At 50.2% G+C, this 22,971-nt stretch overlaps 2 protein-coding genes across 4 annotated transcripts in view; both read right to left on the bottom strand.

Moving 5' to 3' along the window:
• EFL1 (elongation factor like GTPase 1) overlaps positions 1-22,971 on the bottom strand; it is a 339,962-nt gene that overhangs the window by 87,690 nt on the left and 229,301 nt on the right. The window lies entirely within an intron of this gene.
• ADAMTSL3 (ADAMTS like 3) overlaps positions 1-22,971 on the bottom strand; it is a 143,647-nt gene that overhangs the window by 6,151 nt on the left and 114,525 nt on the right. For 2 of the 3 annotated variants that reach the window (XM_045196616.2, XM_024561776.3), the window contains exons 22-27: positions 19,413-19,540; positions 17,371-17,499; positions 7,293-7,475; positions 4,256-4,439; positions 1,374-1,569; positions 253-353 (exon numbers count right to left, since the gene is read on the bottom strand). In XM_045196616.2, coding sequence (XP_045052551.2) covers positions 253-353; positions 1,374-1,569; positions 4,256-4,439; positions 7,293-7,475; positions 17,371-17,499; positions 19,413-19,540 — 921 coding nt within the window. Of the gene's footprint in view, positions 1-252; positions 354-1,373; positions 1,583-4,255; positions 4,440-7,292; positions 7,476-17,370; positions 17,500-19,412; positions 19,541-22,971 lie in introns of those variants that run through there. The other variant, XR_006655667.2, reaches the window with a different exon arrangement.

Below are 22,971 nucleotides of genomic sequence, written 5' to 3'. Positions count from 1 at the left end.
AAAATATCTGTCTATTCTCAAAGCTCCTCTTTTTTCTCTTTGGCGTGCCTCTGTACATTCAACATCCACATAATATGTAATTATTGGTAGCACACGTTAATTCCTTCCAGTGTAATGCATACTGTTGAGGATGGCCGTGAGAAGCTGCGATTTACTAGGAATTGGCTGTGAGGGGAGGTGGAAGACAGGCCATCCCAGGCCCTAACTGAGGCAGCGGGAGGGGCTGTGCAGTACCCTAGGGCGGGGCAGTACCTGCTTCTTCCCTCGTCACAGCCGGAGTCGGAGCTGTTGAGCTGACAGACCACAGGATGCTGCTGTATCCTCGAGGCGTGGCCCATACAACGTCCAGGACACTGGAAGGGAAGCACAGCACAGGGACACAACCCCGTGAGCTCATGCCTGCCACCTACAGGCCAGAGAGAGGGAGAGAGGTCACACCCAAACCGCCTGACAGCACTGTGACCTGGGACTTGCAGCCTCCAGAACCATGGGAAGATAAATTCCTGTTGTTGAAGGTGCCTGGTCTGCGGTATGTTGCTAAGGCCATCCTAGAAGACTAATCTAGCTCCCTACACAGTGCTTTAAAATTGTTTCCAAATACTTTTCTGGTAACGTTAGTTAAGGCGGCCTTTCGGACATGGGTCTGTGCTTCGGCACCCACAGCCCTAAGGCTCTTTGCTCCTTTCCGCGAAGTCTGCGCGGCTCTGCTGCCCCAGACCAGGCTGCCTTGCAGCTCCTGCAGGTCAGAGGCCCCAGCCAAGGGGACCACGGATGTGGTGGGGGAGGAATGACAGCTTTGTCATGCAGCGCTAACAACAATGGCCTGTTACCTTCGTACTGAAAGCCAGAGACCCTGCGATTTCCAAATGTGACCCCCGACATCAGACACACACATTCATTTTACAGACGGATCAGATTCCCCCCTCCCAAATTAAAAAAAAAAATGTATTAGATGATTTCCCTTACATGTGGAATCTAAAGAACAAAATAAACGAACGAACAAAATAGAAACAGACGTGTAGATACAGAGAACAGACTGGTGGTTGCTGGGGGTGGTTGGTAAAAAAAAAAAAAGGGGGGGGATTGAGAGGTGCAATTGGTGGCTACAAAGAGTCCCCGGGATGAAGATTACAGCACAGGGGATACGATCAATAATATGTAACCCCTGTGTGGGGGGCCAGGTGGGCCCGGGAATGCAGGGGTCACTTTGTAAAGTACAAGACTGTGTAACTGCTGTGCCGCACGCCTGAAACTAGCACAGAAGGACCCTGATGGTCAAGTGTCACTGAAAGGTAACACGTTTGAAAGTCTGTCAGAAACAGGGTGATGATGACAACAGCAGCGCTGTCAAACACAAGCCCCGGGAGCTTTACCTGGCCCCCCGGTTCCATGACGCACGGGTGGCTGGCACATGGTCTTCTCCCCAGAGGCCTGCTTTTGGGGTCACACGCCGCCGCGGGCAGCGCCCATGCGGAGCCGCTGGCTTTTGTGCGTTTACACGCCACGCGCCGGACGCGGAATCCTTTGCCGCAGGACACAGAGCACTGGGACCATGAGCTGGCGAACCACCTGGGGATGAGAACTATAGGAGCTTAGTGAGGACTGGGATGGCGGGCTGTGCCTCGTCACAGGGAGCAAGTGTCCGGCCTCTGTGGGGAGGGCCCGGAGCACAGGTGATGCTGGGCCTTAGTCTCAGGCTTCCTCTCACTCACTCAGGGGGGCAACAGAGTCACCAAGGAGAGATGGCCAACGCAGGGCTGGGGTCGTGCCGTCAGCAAGTACAGGAGACCTGTGTGGCCCCAGAGGTGGAGCGGGGGCAACATCAGGTGGGAATGTCAAAAAGGTAGAGACTTTGACGCACTGAAACCAAAGGGGGGGAAATAGGGTTTTTAAAGCCGCCACGTGCTGTTAGCTCAGAGAGAGAGTCACACATCACCTTATGTAATCGTCACATTCTTCCCATTTCTTACCGGGGAGAAACCAGTGTCCCCGGGGTCAAACAGCTCAGCTGTGGTTGTATCAGTCACAGGCCAACAGACCTGGGGTCTGTTTGACCCTCAGGTCACACCTGAGTGGTTGCAGGAGACCAACTCGGAAGGGGACACACATGAGGCACTGGGCACCCTGTCTGGGAAGGCATCCGAGCTGCACCTGGGATCTCAGGGCAGGGGACCCTAACCTGAGGCCTCTAACCTGAGCTTCACCAAGGGGACCACGGATGTGGTGGGGGAGGAATGACAGTTTTGTCATGCAGCGCTAACAACAATGGCCTGTTTCCCTCAATTATAAAAATGGAGGCCACAAAACACAGTGGTATTAGCAAACCCTGTGACTTTGTTGCCAGCAGATATTTTCACGGGACATCGCAATCGAGGCAGGTGCCTCCACATACCCTTTACGTTCATCACCAATTCAAAAGTAACGTGCCACTAAACCTCCATCTTTAGGGTGTCACTAGAGAAGCAAATCCAGTGCGACACCATACGTTTTTTTAATAGTTCTAAAACTGGATTCAGTATCACTGGTTTTCTTTGGAATGAAACACATTTTCCTTTACAGATTCAAAAACCCGTGTTCTGAGAAGGGGTCCACAGGCTTGTGAAGGCCCCTCCCCCTCCATGTAGAGGGACCCAGGGGTCAACGACCTCTGTCATCTCTTCTGGGTATGACAGGGCAGGGGTTGTTTAGCATTAAGCACGCCTCTGTTTTCTCCTCCGTAAAACAGGGGCGACAGTACCTGCCTCATAGGTTCATGCTCAGTAAATGCAACTATTATTCTTGTTGTAATTACTATTTTGTAGATTTGGGTGCCAGATATTCGGTCAGTTATCTGCTAGGGACCAGGCTATGGAATCATTCATTCATTCCCTCCACACACACATTTTTGGAGAGTGCAGACTGGGGTCAGCATTGTGCCAAGGGCTCGGGATAGAGCGCGGACCCACACAGCCATGGATTTGCTGTCACAGAAAGGACAGCCCAGTCGGAGCCCAAGACAGACCGAGTGCAGGAAGAGCTTTGAAGAATGACGAGGAAATATAAAACACATAGAGCACAGAGTCCTGATTTAGGCTGGAGGGTGGAAGTCAGAGAAGGTTTCCCAGAAAAATAGGTGCATAGAAATAACTATGGGAAAAGAGAGAGAACAGTGTTCTAGGTAGAGGGAACATAATGTGCAAAGGCTGTGAGTCAGGAGGGAGAATGGCACATCTAAGGGACAAAAACAAAACAAAACTAAACTAAACTAAACAAAACAACAGTGCAGGTACAGATCAGATAGCCAGGCTGGAAGAGAGAGGCAATGAGAAGCCTGAGGCCCAAGTATGGAGGGATCTTGCATCTCTCACGCATTTCTTTCATCTGGCAGCAAATATTCGCTGAGCACTTGTGTGCCCGGCATTCCTCTTAGACACAAGGGGGTAAAATCATGGTGAAACTGTGCTTTAAAGGACAACTCTGCTTACACAGTGGAAAATGCTCTCCAGGGAGGGAGAAGAGATTCAGAGGCCCCTAGAATGATGACCCCAGGGTGATGGTGGAAAGGGACGAGAATGGACAGGCATGGGGGAACAAAGGGCATCTGGAAGGCACTGGGGACCCACCAGGCTGGGGGTGGGTTGAGCATGAGTTTGATTTTGGACATTTTAAAAAATTATTGATTTGTGTCACCTATGACAGAGAAAGGTTGTCTGTGGCTTTACCTGCAGGACCAGGGTCTGGGGAACTACAGAGCCCACTAGGGAGCCCCCAGCTCAGCTTTAGGACGATGGTCGTGAGGAACAGACTGCACCCCCGGGCGGCAGGATGCCGGTTCTGGGGCGGACTTCGAGCAGAGGCTCTGAAACCAGACTGCGTGGCTGCAGGGAGCTTCCCATCTGTCACACGGGGAACTGGCTACTTCAACCTCCCAGGCACTTGTGACATGATCCACAGAATGCCTGGCACAGAGTCCAAATTACGGTGCTTTTTAAAATAAGCAAAAACCCAGCCCTGGCTAGTGTGGCTCACTGGACTGAGCACCGGCCTGCAAACCAAAGGGTCACTGGTTTGATTCCCAGTCAGGGCACACGCCTGGGTTGTGGGCCAGGTTCCCATTAGGGGGTGTGCAAGAGGCAACCACACACTGATGTTTCTCTTCCTCTCTTTCTCCCTCCCTTCCTCTCTGTAAAATAAATAAAATCTAAATACATATATTTAAAAAAAAAAACAAGCAAAACCCCAGTATTGATGAGACCAGAAGAGGGGCTCCACGTACCTGGAAGGGCAGTCCCGGATGTGGCAGGGCTGAAACCCAGCCTGGGGCTTCTGGAGGTGGCTGCAGAGGGCCTCGCTCACTTCCTGCCCACTGGCCGTCACACACTGGGGTCTCTGAACTTGGCCTCCAGCACGGCCACAGGTGACAGAACATGGTGACCAGTTACCAAGCTTCCAAAAAGGCTCTGCAGGAAGGAAGTGCAATGTCACGACAGCCCCAAATGAGACGTGACATTGGGCTGGACAGGACATGGCCAAGGGCCACCAAGGACTGTTTTCTGCCGAGCTGCCTGTCTGTCTCTGTGAGTAGCACCCAGAGAGCCAGGCATCATGGAGCAGAAGGGGGTCCTTCAAATCTCATTTTCCCTCAACGAACTTAGTGTAATAACTGGTGAGGGGGGCGGCCAGGAGGGGACCCTTGGACCACAGCCTGGAACGGGGCTATGGTAGGTCAGCTGGATCTGCCAGAAAAATCCCAGGGAGAGGGAGGAAGTGCGTGGGAACCTCCTCAGCTTTCTCCAGCAGAGCCAGGAGGCCAGGGGAGGACGGTCTCTCTAGGGTGTTCAAGCAGGGTTCAAGTTCTCAAAAGTGGATCAGGTGGCCCAGCCGGGTGGCTCAGTTGGTCGGAGCATCATCCCACGCACCAAAAGGTTGTGGGTTGGGTCCCCGATCAGCGTATTTACAGTAGGCAAGCAACCGATTGATGTTTCTCTCTTTCCCCCATCTCTCTCTCCCCGCCACTTCCTCTCTCTGTAAAATCAATAAACATAACCTCAGGTGAGGATTAAAAAAAAAGTGGGTCAGGTGGAAAAATGAAAGATGCCTCAGCAAGGACCAGGGCTTGAGTAGAAAGGTCAAAGAGGCATTCCCACCCCTTCTTCCTTTTCCACGGACGCTGACTCTAAACTTCAGGTTAGCCCTGCCGAGGCACAAATGATTCTCCCTGAAGACATCTGGAAAGGTAAAAATGGGAGTGTCCTTCAGGAAAGCGGAAGCCGATCACTACCCCCTCCTCAGTTACTGCTCTGTCATTCTCGGCCCACTGCCCACAGCCTTTCCCACCCCTTCGACACACAGTAAAAGGATGAGCTGGGATGTGAGGAGGGCAGATTTGTGTGTGATCACAGAAGGCGCCGGATTCTCCTGTAATCATCACCGCAATTGATGGCTACCAGCTGTGTCCGCCCGCTCCCTCCCACCGCCAAGCGAGCCAATGTGTTCTCCAGCTGTTTCTCCCGATTTTTGCATTTCCATCCTAAGTTGCATGTGGCATCATTTGCAAAGCAGGGCGGTGTGTATTTTTTAGTGGGGCCTAGTGTTACTGTTTATTTCAAACAATTTTTATAAATATCCAAGTTTAAGGAGAGCTTTCCCGGTGATAGGTAGTGAATTAGGCACTGTAACCTCAATTTCTCATTTAATCTTTGTGTTCATCTCGTGAATCAGATGATTTGTATTTACACCCAGAGTGTTAGTCTCAGGAGGTGGGCTGTTGGGAGATGACCAGGCTCCGAAGCTGGAGCCCTGATGAGGGGGATTAGGCCCCAGGGCGCTCCCTCACTCCTTCTGCCACCTGAGGACTCAGCCAAGAGACGCGGACTCAGAAGTGGGAAGCCAGCTCACACCAGACACGGATCTGTGGGTGCCTTGATCTTGGACTTTCTGCCTCCAGAACCGTGAGAAATAAATGTCTGGTGTTTATAAGCCGCCGGATCTACGGTATTTTGTTACAGCAGCCGGAATGGACTAAGACAAACGAGGAATGAACAGATAATAGTGTGTGTAACAATGGTCGCATTATGTCTAAGAGAAGAAATTCAGGGTCCCGCAGAAGTAACGCCTGCGTGAGTGTGGTTGGCAGGGTAATCATACGGGTGTAATGATTTATAGTTTTAATTTGAACATGTCGCCTAACATGTCACAGGGTGTGCTTGAGTGTGATTTTATTATGCTACAGAATGACTAATGGCTAGTGACTTTGTAATGAAAGATTTTGTAGTTACAAAGCAGCTCTTTTTTGTACCAGACCCTGTATGTTACATAAATACCCCCAGATAATGATGCCATAAATAATAGGAGGTGGGGTGTTGATTGACAGCCCAACACTGCTCTTCCAGTATCCTGGGAGCTGGAAGCCTAGAAACTCTGCTTCTAGATCCCAGTCCGCAGAGTTATGTTCTGTGGGATGTATTCTGCAAATGAGGGGCACTTGCGCAAGAGTTCAAAGGTTGAAATGATGTAGCCACTATTGTTCCCGCATGGACTCCCAAAGCATGTCTGTGCGTCTTGGATTTACCGGCTTTTGAGCTACAAGGAGCTGAGACCCTCAGTGCTGACTACCTGTGATTGCAGAATTGCTGATTTTCTTAACGCTGCCTCTCTCACTTGGCCTCCTGAAGAGTTCTGCAAGCTTGAAGTCCTTAGCTTAGGTTCTCCATACCAAGCACTGACCTATACCTAAGTTAGTGTGCACCGAAAATAAAATTTGTGAGAAGAAAAAGAAATAGGAAAGAACTGATTCCAGAATCCATAGCCAATCTTCCCTCTCCTGATATTGGCAGGAATTTTGAAGCTGGAATTCTCACGCCTGTGTTGTCACACATAACAATGCCCATTCGGGACATGAGCTCTGTGGGCTTCCTAAGGACTGAATTTTCTGTCAAAAACGTGTCCACATAAAAGGAACAAGTGCAATCGCAGAAGACGGAGGGGCAAGGGACCGATGAGGGCAGAGGGGAGACGCAAGGAATAAGGCTGGGACCTCCCAGCGAGCAGGCAGGAGAAAGGCATGCTCAGTTAGACTGGAGTTGGGGCCCGGAGCAAGGCCGGTGTAGACGCAGAAGGTGAGGGGTCCTGAATCTGGGCAGGAACGTGTGTCTCCCAGAGCAGGCATTAGGCAGAAAGTTCCGGCTTTGTAAGAGAAGGGCACTTAGTTCATAGTTAAAACCATTTCTGGTCCGTTGTGCTTCCTCAACTTGGGAGCAAACACCCTGGTGGGCCGGGAAGCACTTGAAGAACTGCCCGAAGTAGACGCTTACCCAGCAGCTGCAGGACAGATGTCGCCATCGCCTTCCCGAGTGCGTTGGTGGCCCTGCAGACGTAGCTTCCTTTGTTTTCCAGGGACACGTTCTGCAGCCATAGGGAGCCATTGACGAGCACGGAGACAGAGTCACCCAGAGGTCCCCCTCTCTTCACCCACCTAAGCGTGGGCTGCGGGACACCTTAGGGAGAAAAACAAATATGGCAAAGGCAGAGTCCTTTAAGAACAGGTCCACAGACCGAATGACCAAAACCACTGAGCGAGTACCCTGAACAAGGCTCAGCCAAGGGGTTTAGTCACCTGTAACGGGGAAAAATGGCTATTTCTGTTTCTGTAGCTTCACTAAGGCAGGTGAGGGATGCTGTTGCAGAAAAGGGCTCCAGTCCACTGAGCCCTGATTGGTTTACGGGTTCAAGTCAAGGAGGCGGAGCCAAAGCAGGTAGCACAGAAGGAAGAAGCATTTGAAGTTGACGTTGTGAGAGGGTTTGGGAAAGAGGAGCTGGTGAAGCCAGGGTGTTCCCCCTTCGGGAGGAGTATGAACCACTCAGGGAAATAGATTCTGTTCATTAACACTTTTGTAGAAGAGGATCCTTTCAGAGAACAACAACAACAAAACGTATGCTGGGTCGATGTTGTGGGGGTGGAGACTGTAAGTAACATCTCTGGATGCAGAGGGGAGCTTGAGGAACTAAACGAATTTCTTCACCCAAGACGCGAGGAAAGGAAAGGGAGGAAGGATGAGGCACAAGGGGAGCAGGGAGCAGGCGATGCAAGAAAAGAAGGTCCACTGGATGCCTTTGCCATGACCCCTGCGTCTATGGTCTTGCTTTAAAAATCTGCCGTGGCCCTAGCCAGGTCGCTCAGCTGGGTGGAGCATCATCTCAATACACCAAGGCTGCAGGTTCAATCCCTGGTCAGGGCACATACAAGAATCAACCAATGAATGCATCAGTGAGTGGAATGACACATGGATGTTTCTCTCTCTCTCCTTTCCTCTCTGTAAAAATCAATAATTTTTTTTAATTTATAAAAAAATGCCAAATGCTTGGTAATAATGGATGTCTTGCTAGGAGTAGAAACTAGTACAGAAAGTGAGTTTTGCCTCTTGGTTGATGGAAGGCAAAAGAGAGACGGAGCCAGAGGCGGAGGGCCCCGGTGGGGTCAGCCCTCGAGGGTGGGCAGAAGTGGGCACCTGGAGGCTTTGCAGGTTCCAGACTTGGGAGCTGACAGGGTCAGGGACAATCACACTCGGGCCTGACCCTGAGAATGGTGAGGCTCGGCTACTAGGTTTAAACAGACAGCGAGGGTCCTCCCGTAGAAGGAACGGCAGCACACAAAACAAAACCTGGCGAGTTTTCAGACGCACACAGAGATGCAAAGGTCTTCAGGGCCGAGGAAAGAAGCATCTAGAAGCGCCGTGACCCGGGTGAACATTCCCAAAGCATTGAAGGGCCCAGGGGAGGTTCAGATGGGACCCTTCAAACCGCTGCTCTCCACGGTCTTTCAAAACTGCAAATGTTTGCTCTGCTGAAACAGCTATAAAATGTCAGAAAGCATTTCAACTTATTTATCTAACCTCAAAGATAGGCTATTTCCCCCAAGACACACAGCGCTGAAATATTCAATACATTCTCTTTCCACAATGCTGAGATGATTCTTGGAAGGCAACCACTGTGGAAAAAAAGTTCAGATCGGGAAGTAGTAGGAAACGGGTGTTGCAAAAAGTCTGCACCTCCGGGGTGTCTTTAAAATAGTCACTGTTTAAAAACACATTTCCTCCATTTCCGAAAGGCCTGTGAAATATTCCTTGCTGTCAAACCCTTGGCATGTTCAGACTGCTCTACAATGCTGGATTTCCTCAGCCACGTGCCACACGGATTGCTCCTGCGTGCTTCTGATGGTCAGTCCGTCTGCTCCGGCCACGAGAGTCCTATGACAGTCTGCATTTCTTCCCATAGGACAACTTCAAGTGTAAGTCACCATCAGCTCCCCCCAGGGTGTATGAGGAAATGATGCTGCCCATCGATAAAGGAAGAGGCAAGCCATACAGAGCAGGCAAACCACAAAAAAAGGAGTCGCTATGAATAGATGAGACACGAAAAAACCAGAGTTCACAGTCTCGGTGCCGTGGAAAACATCTCCACGTGCCCGGCATGAAGAACGCACCTCCTCTTCCCCACTGCGGGCTCCACCTGCCCAAAGCAGGACATTCTGTGAGGGATTCGGCTCGGCTGAGTGAACCGCATACGCTTTTGTTCTCTTTGGATAGCAAACACTACCCATCCAGGGGCCATATCCAGAAGTCCCTCCAAAATGTAAGGCTGTGGCTTTTACTGTTGTTCACAAACTCCTCTTGAAGAGTTGTTAACGTTATTTATCTGTTCACATTCTTTCTGTTCCCCAGCAAAACGATGTTACCAGCCCGGCCTCGGCAGTGTGATCTGAGGACTTAGAAACAATCTAGGTCATCGTCTCTATCCCCAACTCTATTACAACCAAGAGTCTTCCCTCAAAGGTTTTCCAAATAAGTTTTCTCTTGCTGACAAGTCCTCTTCCTGGCGTGGCCACCCCTGGCTTCTCAGGAACCCTGGACTCCTGCTCTGCTTGGAATGGGGCGGTTCTCTGTAGCTCCGTCAGCCCCATTTCACGAGTCCTGCATGACTCACCGCTGGACTGCCCTCCAGGGTCTCATCCACAGGCCAGAAAGGGGCCATGAAAATGATTGCACATTTTATTAACGAGCCCCAAACCCCCAGTCTCCCAGGGAGAATGAGACTGAAAGTCAGAGCTGGCGCAGATCACGCAGAGACACGTGTGGCATGAACGGCGGAGTCCAGTGCAGAGAATTCCTGGGCAACAGCCTGAATGGGGACAACCCTGGACCTTCTGGAGGCCCTTCCAGCTCCACAGCAATTCTCGCCCTGTGTCTAAGTGACATCGGGACGTGGATGAGCGAACAGCTGTATCATGTTCCTTACCAGCTACAGTAGAAGCCACACACCATGGTCTTCCGTCTGCTGTTGCTCCCTGGCACCACCATGCCCCGCCGACTGACTCGTGACCTCCCGTGGTGACACCTGCAGGCGGGGCTGCCTCCTGAGGCCCCCTTTCTTCCTCCCTCAAGGAATTGATCCTGCTCTTGTTTCCCAAGCTACCCCTGCACTTACTGTACTAAGTGGTTCCTTTCTCTGGAGGAAAGGTGCGGAGGGAGAGCTGGGGCTCTCCGGGCCCAGCTCTCACCCTTCCTGGCGGAGAAAAGCACGCAGCCCTTCTAACTTGTGGGCAACGCCGCTCTCAGGGGCTCCTTCACCAGCCCAGGAACCTCACTGTGCATAGCGCTGGGATCCTCTATGTTCTGTTCCCGCCGCTTGGGGGTATTTTGTGGCCTCTTTTACCACTTGGAAAATCTCCACTCATCCTTAAAGGGCCATCTCTTTTTTCTTTCTTTCTTTTTTATTTTTATTAATCCTCACCCAAGGATATGTTTATTGATTTTAGAGCAAGAGGAAGGGGGAGAGAGAGAGTGAGAAGGAAAGTAGGGGGGCAGAGAAGGGAGGGAGAGAAAGAGAGAGAGAGAGAAACATCAATTGGTTGCCTCCCATACGCACCGCAACCAGGGACTGAACCCACAACCTCTTGGTGTATAGGACGATGCTCCAACCACTGAGCTACCCAGGCAGGGCAAAGTCCATCTTACGGCCTCGTGTCCATGACAGTCTTGGACACTGAAGCGGATTCTCCTCTATAGACCTCAGGACACCAAGTTGTCAGTTACTGACGCGCCTTGTGCACCTTCGGAAAGAGCCCAGGGCCATGGCCCCGGCCTCCTCTCGTTCGCTGCTCATGCCCCACTGTGTCCCCAGGAAGAGTCTCTCCTTCCTTTTGGGATATCATTGGAGATCTTTCCCGGGAGACTCTGCAGCCCCACTGACCAGAGGAGGCAGTGGTTCTTGGCTGCACATCAGAACCGTCCTGGGAGCTTTAAAAGCCCCCGGTTCTCAGGCCACAGTGCAGACAGATTAGAGCCGCCTCTCTCGGGGTGGGCTGGGGTGCGGGGTGGGAGGGGATCTCGGGCCTGAACAGACACTGTCCGTGGTAACAAAACAACTTCAGTGTGTGATGTATCAGTCGTGAAGAGGAATATGTGGGGTGTTGAGGGATCAAGTGCCTAACTAGGCAGAATAAACAAAGGAAAAGAAAAAACAGTAAGGCCCCCCGTCAGCCTGGGGACTGAATGAGCAGCAGCAGGCAGACCTAACAGGGGCAGCGCCCTGCGGGCTGCGTCCCAGGCCTCACACCCCACAGGGCCACTCCCCCAGGGAGGGTGAGGTCTGGCAGATGTGGAATTAAGTCCTCGATCATACACTCAAGTGTACAGGGTGGGGCAAACGCAGGCTTACAGTGTGGTTCATCTGGGAAATCACACAATCACTGATATATAATAACACAAGGGTGAACCCTGTGTTCCGAGGACTCACAACGGGAAGCCTGCTTTTGCCCCACCGTGTACAGACTTGGGTGAGGAGCTGAATGTATCTGAACCCATTTTCTCCAAAAACACCCTCCACCCAGGCTGTTCAAACAGGCACAAATCAGGGACTCAAATCATTGCTATTTTTTTAAAGGACCATGACACAAAGATGTCTTAATACATTTTTTAAATTCTCCCTTGAGTATGTTTATGAATTTTAGAGAAAGGAAGGGAGACAAGGAGGGAGGGGGAGAGAGTGGGAGAGAGAGGGGTGGGGAAAGAGGCAGAAATATCTATCAGCTGCCTCCCACACCTGCCTGGACTGGGATCGAACCTACAACCTTTTTGATTATGGGATGATGCTCCAACCAACTGAGCCACCTGGCCAGGGCAAATTATTGCTATTATTCATAAATTCTGATGGAGTTTCAATAGGTTCCTTACTGAGTGAGATGCTGCCTGTCAGCATAAATGTTAAGCTTAGCGCTCAGTAATGTAGTTCCTTTCCATGTTTAATTCGACCTGTGTGGGCCAACACCCAGCCCTAACCTGGGGACATGTGTGCCCCAGATCTTCGATTGATGACACATCCATGGCTAAAGGCCAGAAATGCCTGCTCTCTCTCGGATAAGTCATAGGCATGGAATTTGATTTTAATATCCTGAGTAACTGGCCTAATAATGCAATCAATGATCCTTGATACAATTTCACTGAATTCAGTTTAAAACTTTCTGCAATTTCACTCTTTCTTTTGAAAAAAATTTATTGATTGATTTTAGAGAGAGAAAAGAAGGCAGGGAGAGAAGGCGAGAGAGAGAAAGAGAGAGAAACATTGATTTGTTCCACTTATTTAAGTATTCACTGGTTGTTTCTTCTATGTGCCCTGCCCGGGAATCGAACCTACAACCTTGGCAAATTGGGATGATGCTGTAAGCCACTGCGCTACCCAGCCAGGGCCTTTCTGCAGTTTCTTTCCCCTCTAACGTTTTATCCATCTGGTAGGCAGAGTGTCTTCCAAAACACCGCTTGGGTCACACCATTACCCTGCTGCCGACTCTGCTTGTGTCTCCACTGCCGGGAAAAAGCAGCCCAGGGTTTGAGCATTTTCAGCAGGATTTCACAGCTCTCCACAGTCTGAAGCTCCAAACCCACCCCTTTGCGCCCTGCCTCACACCCTCTGTTCTCAGGCACCCAGACCCGCCTGCAGTTGTGTAAACAAGCCAGGAGTCTCCTGCGCTGACGCCTTCGCCTCAATGATGTTTCTCTGGCTGTGAATGGCCTTTCTTGTCCTTCCAAGTGGCCTGACCTCAGTGTCATCTGTTCTGTAATCCTCTTCGATCCCTTAGCCGCCTGAGCTCTTCTCTCCTCTGTGTAGGTGATGTGAACGCGTACGCTTTTGCATTGGTCGTATCCTAGTTTCCTGGTTACATAGTTACAGAAACCAGATTTCACTCAATCCTGCACCAGCCTGGGCTTAGCGAACGCATGCTGAATGGATGGACGTCATTTCCAAGCACCCGTGATGGCCCCTGTGCCTGAACACAGGACCAGGACAGGCGGTTGTTGAGAAGGCTTCCGCACTGTATGCAGAAACAAGAGGAAAGAAGGGTGGCGGGGGGTGGGGGTGGGGAAGGGCAGGGGAGGGGTAGCTTTTTTGAGTGGGAGAAGAGGTGTTCAATGTACTTAGGAAATAATTGTAGCTGTTTCAAGAACTGTATATGGTTTACAAAAGGAGATAAATGTAGTAAAGGGGATAAATGTCAAAAACCACAGATCGAGAACATCAGTGAGCTTTCACTGAGAACATGGCAGAAGGACCAACATGTTCACCTCATAAAACAGTAGTAAGCAAAGTATTCTCACATCTTCTTTCCTTCTTTTTAAAAAAATCATCACCCAATGATTAGAGAAAGAGAAACATCCATGATGAGAGAGAAACATCGATCAGTTGCCTTTTACATCCCAACCGTGAATCAAACCTGCAACCTTTTGGTGTATGGGACAACACCCCAACCACCTGAGCCAGGAGAGGTTTTCTTTTTAAGTATTCTGAAAATTATATGCAGAATGTTGTGGATAAATGTGTTTTTCTGGAGAGATAGTTCTTTTTTTTGTTTTTTGGCAGGGTGACCAAAGGGATTTGTGACAAAGATGTTAAATCACTAACCACTAAATTCCACACTATATAATATAAACCACTATTCATTGGACAGGGGAAAATAATTGTCAGAGAGATGAGGCTAGGTTTAGGAATTTAACCACATTCTCTTGCTGCACCACAAAAATGTTCTCCATATCCTCTCCCGTAGGGAAATTATTTAACGCAGTAAAGAAAGGTAATAATTCAGTCTGACACAAGAACACTTTATAGCAAAGACAGAGATCAGCCGCACCTCCAATGAGCTTAAGAACAAGAAACATCAGCAACGCAGAAAACACACACACACACACACACACACACACACACGGGCACACACACAGTGCTCTTCCTGAGCATTGAGGCAACACAACGCAGCTGTTGCTATTTACTGGTCCTTTTCCTCAGAGGGAATTTCCCTTTCTCACCAGAAGGTGGCAGAGAGGGTACAGTTAAAACTTCTTTCCCTCCCGTCTTTAGAAGAAACTTTTTTTTTAAAGAGCAAGACAAATACTGTAACTCTTGTGACGTAGAACTGTTACGCTTCAGAAATACAGTTTGTGGGCCTTATTATTGAACACAGTTAGTAGAAATGCCATCGCTGAGCCCTGGGCTGCTGTGGGTCAGTGGACTGAGTGCCAGCCTGCAATCCGAAAGGTCGCCAGTTCAATCCCCAGTCAGGGCACATGCTTGGGTTGGGGGCCAGGTCCCTGGCTGGGGGTGTGTGAGAGGCAACTGATCGATGTACTTCTTGCACATCGATGTTTCTCTCCCTCTCTTTCTCCTTCCCTTCCCCTGTCTCTAAACATAAATAAATAAAAATCTTAAAAAGAGAAAAACAGACACCATTTCCGAGTGAGTCGACACCATCACTCTGCACGTCAGTACCGCACAGGTGAAATCAAACATAGGTGACTATGGCAGAGAACTGTGACTCTGAAAGGTACAACCAGAGGAACTCATCACAAGTAGCAGTGGAAAATGTCTGAAGGGCAACTGAAAAATAACAGAAAAATGTACACAAGCTACTGATTTACTGACATCATCTCAATTTGCAACACGAAAATAAAATTCCATAAAGCAGCATTCAAGTCTGTGGATAGGATACAGCTCTCATCTGTGGAGTGAAAAGTTCTTTCTTCTACTAACTTAGCTCACTTCCTACTTCGGGGGGGGGGGGGGGCGCGTCCAATGCAAGCTAGTGACAGAATTGTCTGGAAAACGCACATTTTCTGTCCCTTCATCAACTTCCTCACCTGTCTTTAAGAAGATGACTCTCTGTAAAAAGCCAACTTAGCTCCAGCTTCTGCCCGTAAGAAAACACAGTGTGTTCACTACAGGCTTATTTAAAATGGCACAGAACTCAAAACAAGGCAGGTTTATTTGTAAAAGGAAAGGACTCCCGATGTGTGTCTGAGGTCCGGTGCGTCGGGGATGTCTGCCAGGTGGGGGAAAAGAGAAAAAGACCAAACAGGACCATTTCCAATCAGAGCTGAGTGTGGAGGAGGGAGGGAGGCAGGGCTCCAGCACAGGGCAGAAGGCGGTGGGACTCGGGGGGCAGGGACAGAGATGGGCCCCACGCTGATGCTGGAAGCTTCACTCCCAAAACCAATTTCCACTCAACCCACCCCTGACTCCTGACAGCAAATACTACACCACGCAGCCCTTCCTGCGCGGCTCATCCCCCTGAAAGCGCGATTTTAAACGATCATGAAAGTAAGAAATTCAGAAATAATGTTGAGGTTTCTCTTAATAGAAGTCAGATCTATTTTGCAGAACCCTGTGCAGGTGGAGGGCTGAGGGAGCTCCAGCCATTTGTGGCTTTGGCAACAGACAGTTCCGTTCTGCCTCCCTCCGCGCTACGGCCAGGGAATGCTGGCCCCTTCGGTGACCGGTGGGTGCCTTCTGCCAGAAAACGCACATATTTGTGGGTGGAGTCAGTTGGGAGGCAGGAGGGAATTTTTTTCGAGCGTCTGTGTAGTCCAAACACAGCAGGGACTTCCAAGGGGTGAAAAATAATACCTCAGGGGTTAGCAAATTTCCACTGCTTGTGGAGCCCAAGGAGCTGTTCTGGAAGCAGGGGGAGCCACTGGCCCTCGGGGGTGGGGGCAGAGCCTGAAGCCTGGACGGATGTGTCCTTGGAGCCTTTACCTAGTGGACCTTCATGGCGGGACAACAGCAGCAGAGGTTCTCCCAGTTCAGGGCTCTCTGGGTCACGGACCCGGCAAGACTCGCCCAAGTGGCTACCACTACAGCTACCCCATTAGTACATGGGGACCAGGAAAATAAGAATTGTGCAGAGAGTTAACTCAAAGGCATATGCAAGGTCACCTTTAAAGCGTGGATCTTCTGCCCTGGCTGGCTGGTGTGGCTCAGTGGATTAAGCACCGGCCTGTGAACTGAAGGGTTGCAGGTTCAATTCCCAGTTAAAACACATGCCTGGGTTGCAGGCCAGGTCCCTAGTAGGGGGCGCGCGAGAGGCAACTACACATTGATGTTTCTCTCCTTCTCTTTCTCTCTCCCGTCCCCTCTCTAAATATAAATAAAATCTTAAAAGTGGATCCTCCTAGCAAGGACTTCGCAGTGTCTGAGAAAAAGACCAAAGCCCTGCCAGTGCCCACCTAGGGGATACGTGTGTGGCACACTGACCTCAGTCTGGGGCAGGCGTGGGTCCAGGTGAAGATTTAGGAATCTATGGCTTCAAGGGCCAGAAAGGCCCAAGATGGAGGCAAGGTCAGACTGAAGGTGGAGCTTCAAGACTGAAGGTGGCGCTTCAATCGAGGAAAGAGTGAGTCTGTTAGAAAGGAGGTTTACCTGCTGTTGTGAACAGAGCAGAAAGGCGCAGACAGGTGAGGCTCACACGAGATCGGTCCAGGACAGAGCGTCTGGGCCCAGGGGCCCGGACATTGCCCACTGCCCGACCTGGCCCGGCCTAGCACAGACTTTGTCTGGCCGGCAGACGCACCTACCGATGTCCAACAGATGACTCTCGCTGCTCAGGCTGCACCCTCACCCGCAACCACCTGCCTGGGAGACGCGTCTGAAGGGGCTGCAGTGTCAGGCACCCCGTGGGAAGTGGGAACACAACAGCGTGCGAAGCAGTTGCAGTCCTCGCTGGGAAGGAGTGAAGACACACTCTGTCCGCCCTGCCCAGGAGGGGCTCAGTAGGTTGGACCTTCGCCCTGTTCACCAAAAGGTTGTGGGTTTGATCCCCAATCGGAGCGCATACGGGAGGCAACCCATTCATTTTCCTCTCTCTTTCTATGTCCCTTCCTCTCTCTCTCTCTAAAATTAAAAAAACAAATTTGTTTTATACACTGGTCTTGTGAGCTGGCGTGAGCTCACCCCTGAGAGAGAAATCCACTGTCATTTCACGGGCAGATCAGAGGGTTAAGACGGCCACACGGGGGTCTCGGTGTTTCCTTGCAGTGGGCCACGTGCTCTCGGGCTGGAAGTGACCACACTCACCTCTCACAGGACAGTGGACGGTCACGTTTGCTCCCAGGTCTGCCTTCACAGTGCCCCCAACCACGACGGACAGAGGGCCGTGCTCCGTGCTGGTGACATTTCTTTCCAGGAACAAGATGACAGGCGCCTCTTCATTGGAAGGGAACAGAAAACTACGTTAGGCTCACATGGTGTTGGCTCTTTGGTAAACCGAGCTGCACTTGGCAAATGGCGACCAGCTCTCTGAGAGCAGTGGACGGTCCTGGCTCTCTCTCTGGACCCTGATGGGAGGGATACGCACAGCCTGGGGACACTCAGTGGACAGATGGATGGATATAGTCAAAGAGATACCTACAAAGGTGCATTGATTGCAACAACCATACATGGGCCATGAGGGTATTTGGTTTTACGACAACATCCCTTTTCGATACACGTGATACAGGAGGGATTCAGAAGGAAGGAAGGCCGAGGGACAGGTATGCAGTGCGGCGTCGGAGGAGCTCCAGGAGGACCTAACACACCAGGGCATCTGGCTCTTTTCCCAGAAAGGCAACTGGAGAAGGAAACCCCGCATAAAACTTGTGTGGCAAAAACAAAATGCACAAGGCCACAAAGAATCGGGGACTCAGTCAAGGACTTTTATGTCCCCAGGTTTTTGAGAACTACATACTTTTCCCAGACTGATTTATGAACTCACTCTGGAAAGACACGGGGTGCCTGAGCTGGCAGTGGGGGAAAGAGTTGGAAAACACCCTCAAACCACTCAGCCCGCTGGCAGGCAGAGAAGGGTCTGGTTATCCACAGCCGCTCAGAAGCCTGTGGGTGTCGGGGAAGGAAGTTGGCAGAGCACCCCTCCCCCACGCCACCATCAGCGCCAGGAAGGAGGGGCCATGTCTCCTTAACTTGTTTTCACACCTACGCACAGAACATGGGCGAATAAAGACCGTTAGCTCACTGGTTGGTTCCCGTGTATTCAGGGGAAGAGAATTCCAGAACAATCATGGTTGGATGACCGAATGTTCTGCTCTCCACTGGAGGGCCAGGGGTGGTGGAAAACTACCGTGAAATTTGAAAAGCTGGGAGCAGCTCTCGGGGCCGGGAGAGGGCTGCAGCCATGGCAGCAAGTCCTCTGGCCCCCGTGGGACCCTGCACCAGCTCGCCCGGGAATCTGGGTTGTTCTAGGACTGACTTCAGGGGAGATTTCTGAGTCGCATGGGGGACTTCTATTCCTCGCAGGGCTTTTAGAGCCTTGGGATCCATGTTTCCTGGAGAGGAGGTGAAGCTCAGAAAAGGGAACTACCCAGGAGGATCTAGGCCTGAGGGCCCCACCTCTGAACCACAAGGGCGGGGCTGAGTCCACACAGATTCAACGGGTCCCACCTCCTCAACGTATAGGCGCAAGGTGCCTGCTCCAGAGCCCAACATGGACATGTCCGAGTGCTGGGTTCTAATCCCCGGCCTTGTCCCTCTGCTCATTCCAGCCCATCGGAGCCAAAGTCACCAGAAGCCACAGAGCTGGGAGTGGGAGGAGGGTGTTCTTGCTTTATTTGCAGAACATGAGCTGGCCACAAGGAGGCGCTGCTTACAACCCTGCCACCTAAAAAAAATGTTCCTTCATACTGAAAGCACACTTGAATATTCAAACGGCATCGCTGGGAAGACACACACTGACCTACAGGTATGACGCGCTTCACACGTGTGTGTAGGGGTTGGCGGGTGTGCCACTGGGAGGCTTACAGCAATCTCAGAAAGAGAATTATCTTTCCTTGACGGGTGGCTCTTTAAAAAGAAAAGCACCACCAATTAAACGTCTTGTTCATTCCCAACTCTTAGGAAGTTCTAGAAGAGCCACGTTCTAAGTGTGGCCACCAGGCCAGCAGCACTGGTGTAACCTGGACCATGTTAAAAATGTAAATTCTCAGACTCCCTCCCAAACCTCCTGGGCCAGAACCTCTGGGAGTGGGGGCTAGACATCTGTGTTTTAAACCACCCCCAACAGGGGGCGCTCACTGAAGTTTGGGAACTTCTGCTCCAGAGTTTGTTAAAGCACAGGTGGGCCATACCTGCGTACAGCACTGAAGAACTCTCGGCGTCGGAACCCAGACGATTAGCCACTGAGCACCCATACAGGCCTCCTTCCTTCTTCGTGGGGTTCCGTATCTGCAGATTCCCCGGTCCGGACAAGATTATTCTGTGGGACATTTAGAAAGAGGACACAGTCACGTAATACGTTTAACGGCTCTAGGACCACAGCAAGTCACACAGAAAGACGACGGCCAAATCACAGACTTCAGGCTGCCACGGACCCCAGAAGGTGACCCACAGGCAGAAAATTACATGGACCAGAGGATGGAAAAGTCTTTCCTCTCGGTTTAAACACACAGACATGGTAGACGCAGCTGGATGGAGCTGGCAGATCCAGTCTTCTCTCACTCCGCACGAGAGGAGGCTTTCCAGCATGGACTTAATGCCCCTTCTACCACTGTTTCTAAAAAGACACACCAGCCACCCACATCCTCCCTAACCAGCTGCAGGTGTGAATTTTCCCCTTCGGATTTTCACACAGGACGGGCGATGGCTACTGTCTCCCTGTCACTGCGCAGGCAACCACGCTGAGGCCGTGCTGGGCTGGAGTTCACCTGCTCAGGACCAGGGCTGCCGCGGTGTGGGAGTTCCTCTCGGCTTCCCAGTTAGGGAGGGCCGTAAACCTGGGGATACCACTCGGAGAACCAGAGTTGGTCGGGAGCACCCCAACAAGTGAGATGATTTCTCAGGGAACCAGAAGGAGTGTTTGTTCTGCTTTAATTTTCTTTCTCTCTTTCTTTCTTAATGATTGGGAGTGGCTTCTAGGTCACTTGCCCACATTCTCCTGTCTCGGCTGGCCCATCCACTTTACAGATCTGGGCAGACGGGGACTGTTGTGACCACTAAAGACCGTATGTCACTTCGTGAAGTGGGCCACTTCGTCATTTCCTGTCACTTTATGTTGCTTGCCCCATGCTCCTGCCAGCATAAATGTCTAACGGTTTCCAGAACATTCCATAACCTTTCATCGCCCTGAGCTGTTGCATATGGTGTTCACTGTATTTGGAATGTCCTTCCTCCCTCTGGCAAACTCCGACCCACCCACTGTGCCCCAGACCAAATGCAATTTCCCCTAAAGCTTTCCCCAACACTCCCAGAGTTATCTTCGGCTCCCTCTGGGCGCCTTCTGCTCTGGTTCATATACTTATTTGATAAAAAATCAATTTCTTCCCACTAGATTGTGATCTTTTCCAGAGCAGGGACCAAAGTTTATTCACAGCTGTGCCTTCTCACTGACTTTTATGTAGCAAGTTGTCAAGAGCCTTGGATGAAAAAACACGTGAATGATCAGAACAGATAAAAATAATGGCACAGAGTCCATGTAGTAGGAAGAGTCAGCTCCCCGGCAGCACACACAGAAAAAGACACACAAGCAGGCAGAAATCAAAACAGCTGACTTTCCCAGAATAAAAACAGGAGTGTGGCAGGCCCAGCTGTGATAGGGCTACACTCTAGTTCACTGCCAAATCCCTATGAAAGAGCAGTTGATTGAGAACAAAAGTTTAGCCCTGGTGGGTGTGGCTCAGTGGATTGAGTAGCAGCCTACGAACTGAAAGGTCACTGGTTCGATTCCCAGTCAGAGCACATGCCTAGGATGTGGGCCAGGTCCCCAGTAGGGGGCGTGCAAGAGGCAACCAATGGATGTTTCATATATGGATGTCTCTCTCTCTTTCTCCCTCCCTCCACTCTCTCTAAAAATAAATAAAATGTAAAAATTTTAAAAACGTTTAATTACAATAGTTAACTATACTTGAAAAATAAGTACACTACAGGGTTTTCTTAAGTTATTTCATCTATATGTTTGTGTGACTTAGCAATTCTCAAATCATTCCTTCGGTCTGGAGGTCTCACTTTGACAGTGCAGTGAAGGTCACCGAGTTGTACAGCTGGGCACAGTTGTACAACTGAGAGATGGAGTCACCCACACGGCCAGCCTGGGCCAGCCCTGGGCCGCAGAACGAGCAAATGGAGTTCCTTAGGGACCTGACCTTGGCCTCTGCCACACGACCTTCTTTTTCATTTTAAAATAATGACAAAATGATCTTTCCACAGGCACAAGCCTCAGTGAATCTGCCCACAGTCTTCCCTTCCTAGCTGAGATTTCTTGCTTGGCAGGTATCCCAGCACACGCAGGAAAATATATCTAAAGGTGAGACCCTCCGTTATGTAAAGGAATTCGACACAAGTTGGACAAATTAGTGAGGTAAATTCAGAAACAAGGAAAATAAAAATGGATCTTATTCTTTTAGTCTCCTAAAAATTAAAATAAAAACTTAAAAAATATTTTATTAATTGATTTCAGAGAGAAAGCGACATCAATTTGTTGTTCCACTTATTGATGCATGGTTTGGTTGCTCCTTGTATGTGCCCTGACTGGGGATCGAACCTGCAACCTTGGCATATCCAGATGAAACTCTACCCAAGTGAGCTACCCAGCCAGGTAAGATAAAACAAAACTTTTACTACCCACGTGGAATTGTTTCAATATCAAACGGCCGACCCTTCAAGTACACAGAAACACATATGCGTAGGAAGTACTTTGCTAAAACCTCTTCTTTACTTGACCTCCAGGAGTCTTGGCCTCTGAAACTAATGTTAACTCCAGTTGATCAAGTCAAACTATTTCAAATCCACTCAACAAACACGTATGCAATCTGAGCCTGCCCTCCTATCCCTGTAGGATGCCTACGGCCATCGGTCCACTATCGATTCAACTTTCTCACAGTGCCTGTGAGGGAGCGATTGAGCTAGACCAGCAGTCCCCAAAGGGAGGTCCATGGACCCCCGGGGCCTGTGAGGCCAAATCTATTTTCCCGGCCACAGTAAGCACCATTTATCACATCCCTGTGTTGACATCTGCGCTGAGAGCAACAGCAGAGGGGGGTAAAACTGCCACGTCTCAGCAGGAACCACGCAGCGGTGTGGGCAGTAGCAGCAGTCCCTGTGTTCTTGACTTCCCGCACCCTTGCAGGGGGGAAAAAAAAAAAGCCCGTTTCCCATAAGGATGTTCTTAATGAAGCAGTAAAACTCACTAATTTTACGACCCTTGACTACATATGTTTTTGATATTCTGTATGTCAAAATGGGAAGTCCACACCGTGCATGGATGTCGGTGCGAGGTTTTGAGCTGCTTTTGTCCTGGAATACTGTTCTTTCTTGAGGAAATGACTAACAGACAAACTACGGTTACTTGGACTGGGCTGTTTGGCAAGCATTTCTTGAAATGAACAGAAATGAGCTGGCCAACTCAAGGAACGCAACTGACAGAATTTGTGGCCAATGATAAAATTGGAACTTTTCAAGTGAGGATTAGAATTTCAGAACATTCCTATTCCCCCTTGTTAGCTCAAAGACGTTCCCAAAGCTCACAGACTTTTCTGATGAGAGGCGTAGTGATATTAAAGAATATGCGTACTTTTACAATTGTTTCATGGGGCTTGTCCATGTTTGGAAGGTCCAGTAGTTTGCAAACGTCCAATGTGTGAGGTTCTAAAATCTGTGTAGGTAAAAGAGCCATTCGGAGTGCAAGACAAACGA

Source organism: Desmodus rotundus, chromosome 10, assembly GCF_022682495.2.
Source record: "Desmodus rotundus isolate HL8 chromosome 10, HLdesRot8A.1, whole genome shotgun sequence".
Classification (NCBI taxonomy): Eukaryota; Metazoa; Chordata; class Mammalia; order Chiroptera; family Phyllostomidae; genus Desmodus; species Desmodus rotundus.
This window is presented reverse-complemented; position numbering and strand designations above follow the sequence as displayed.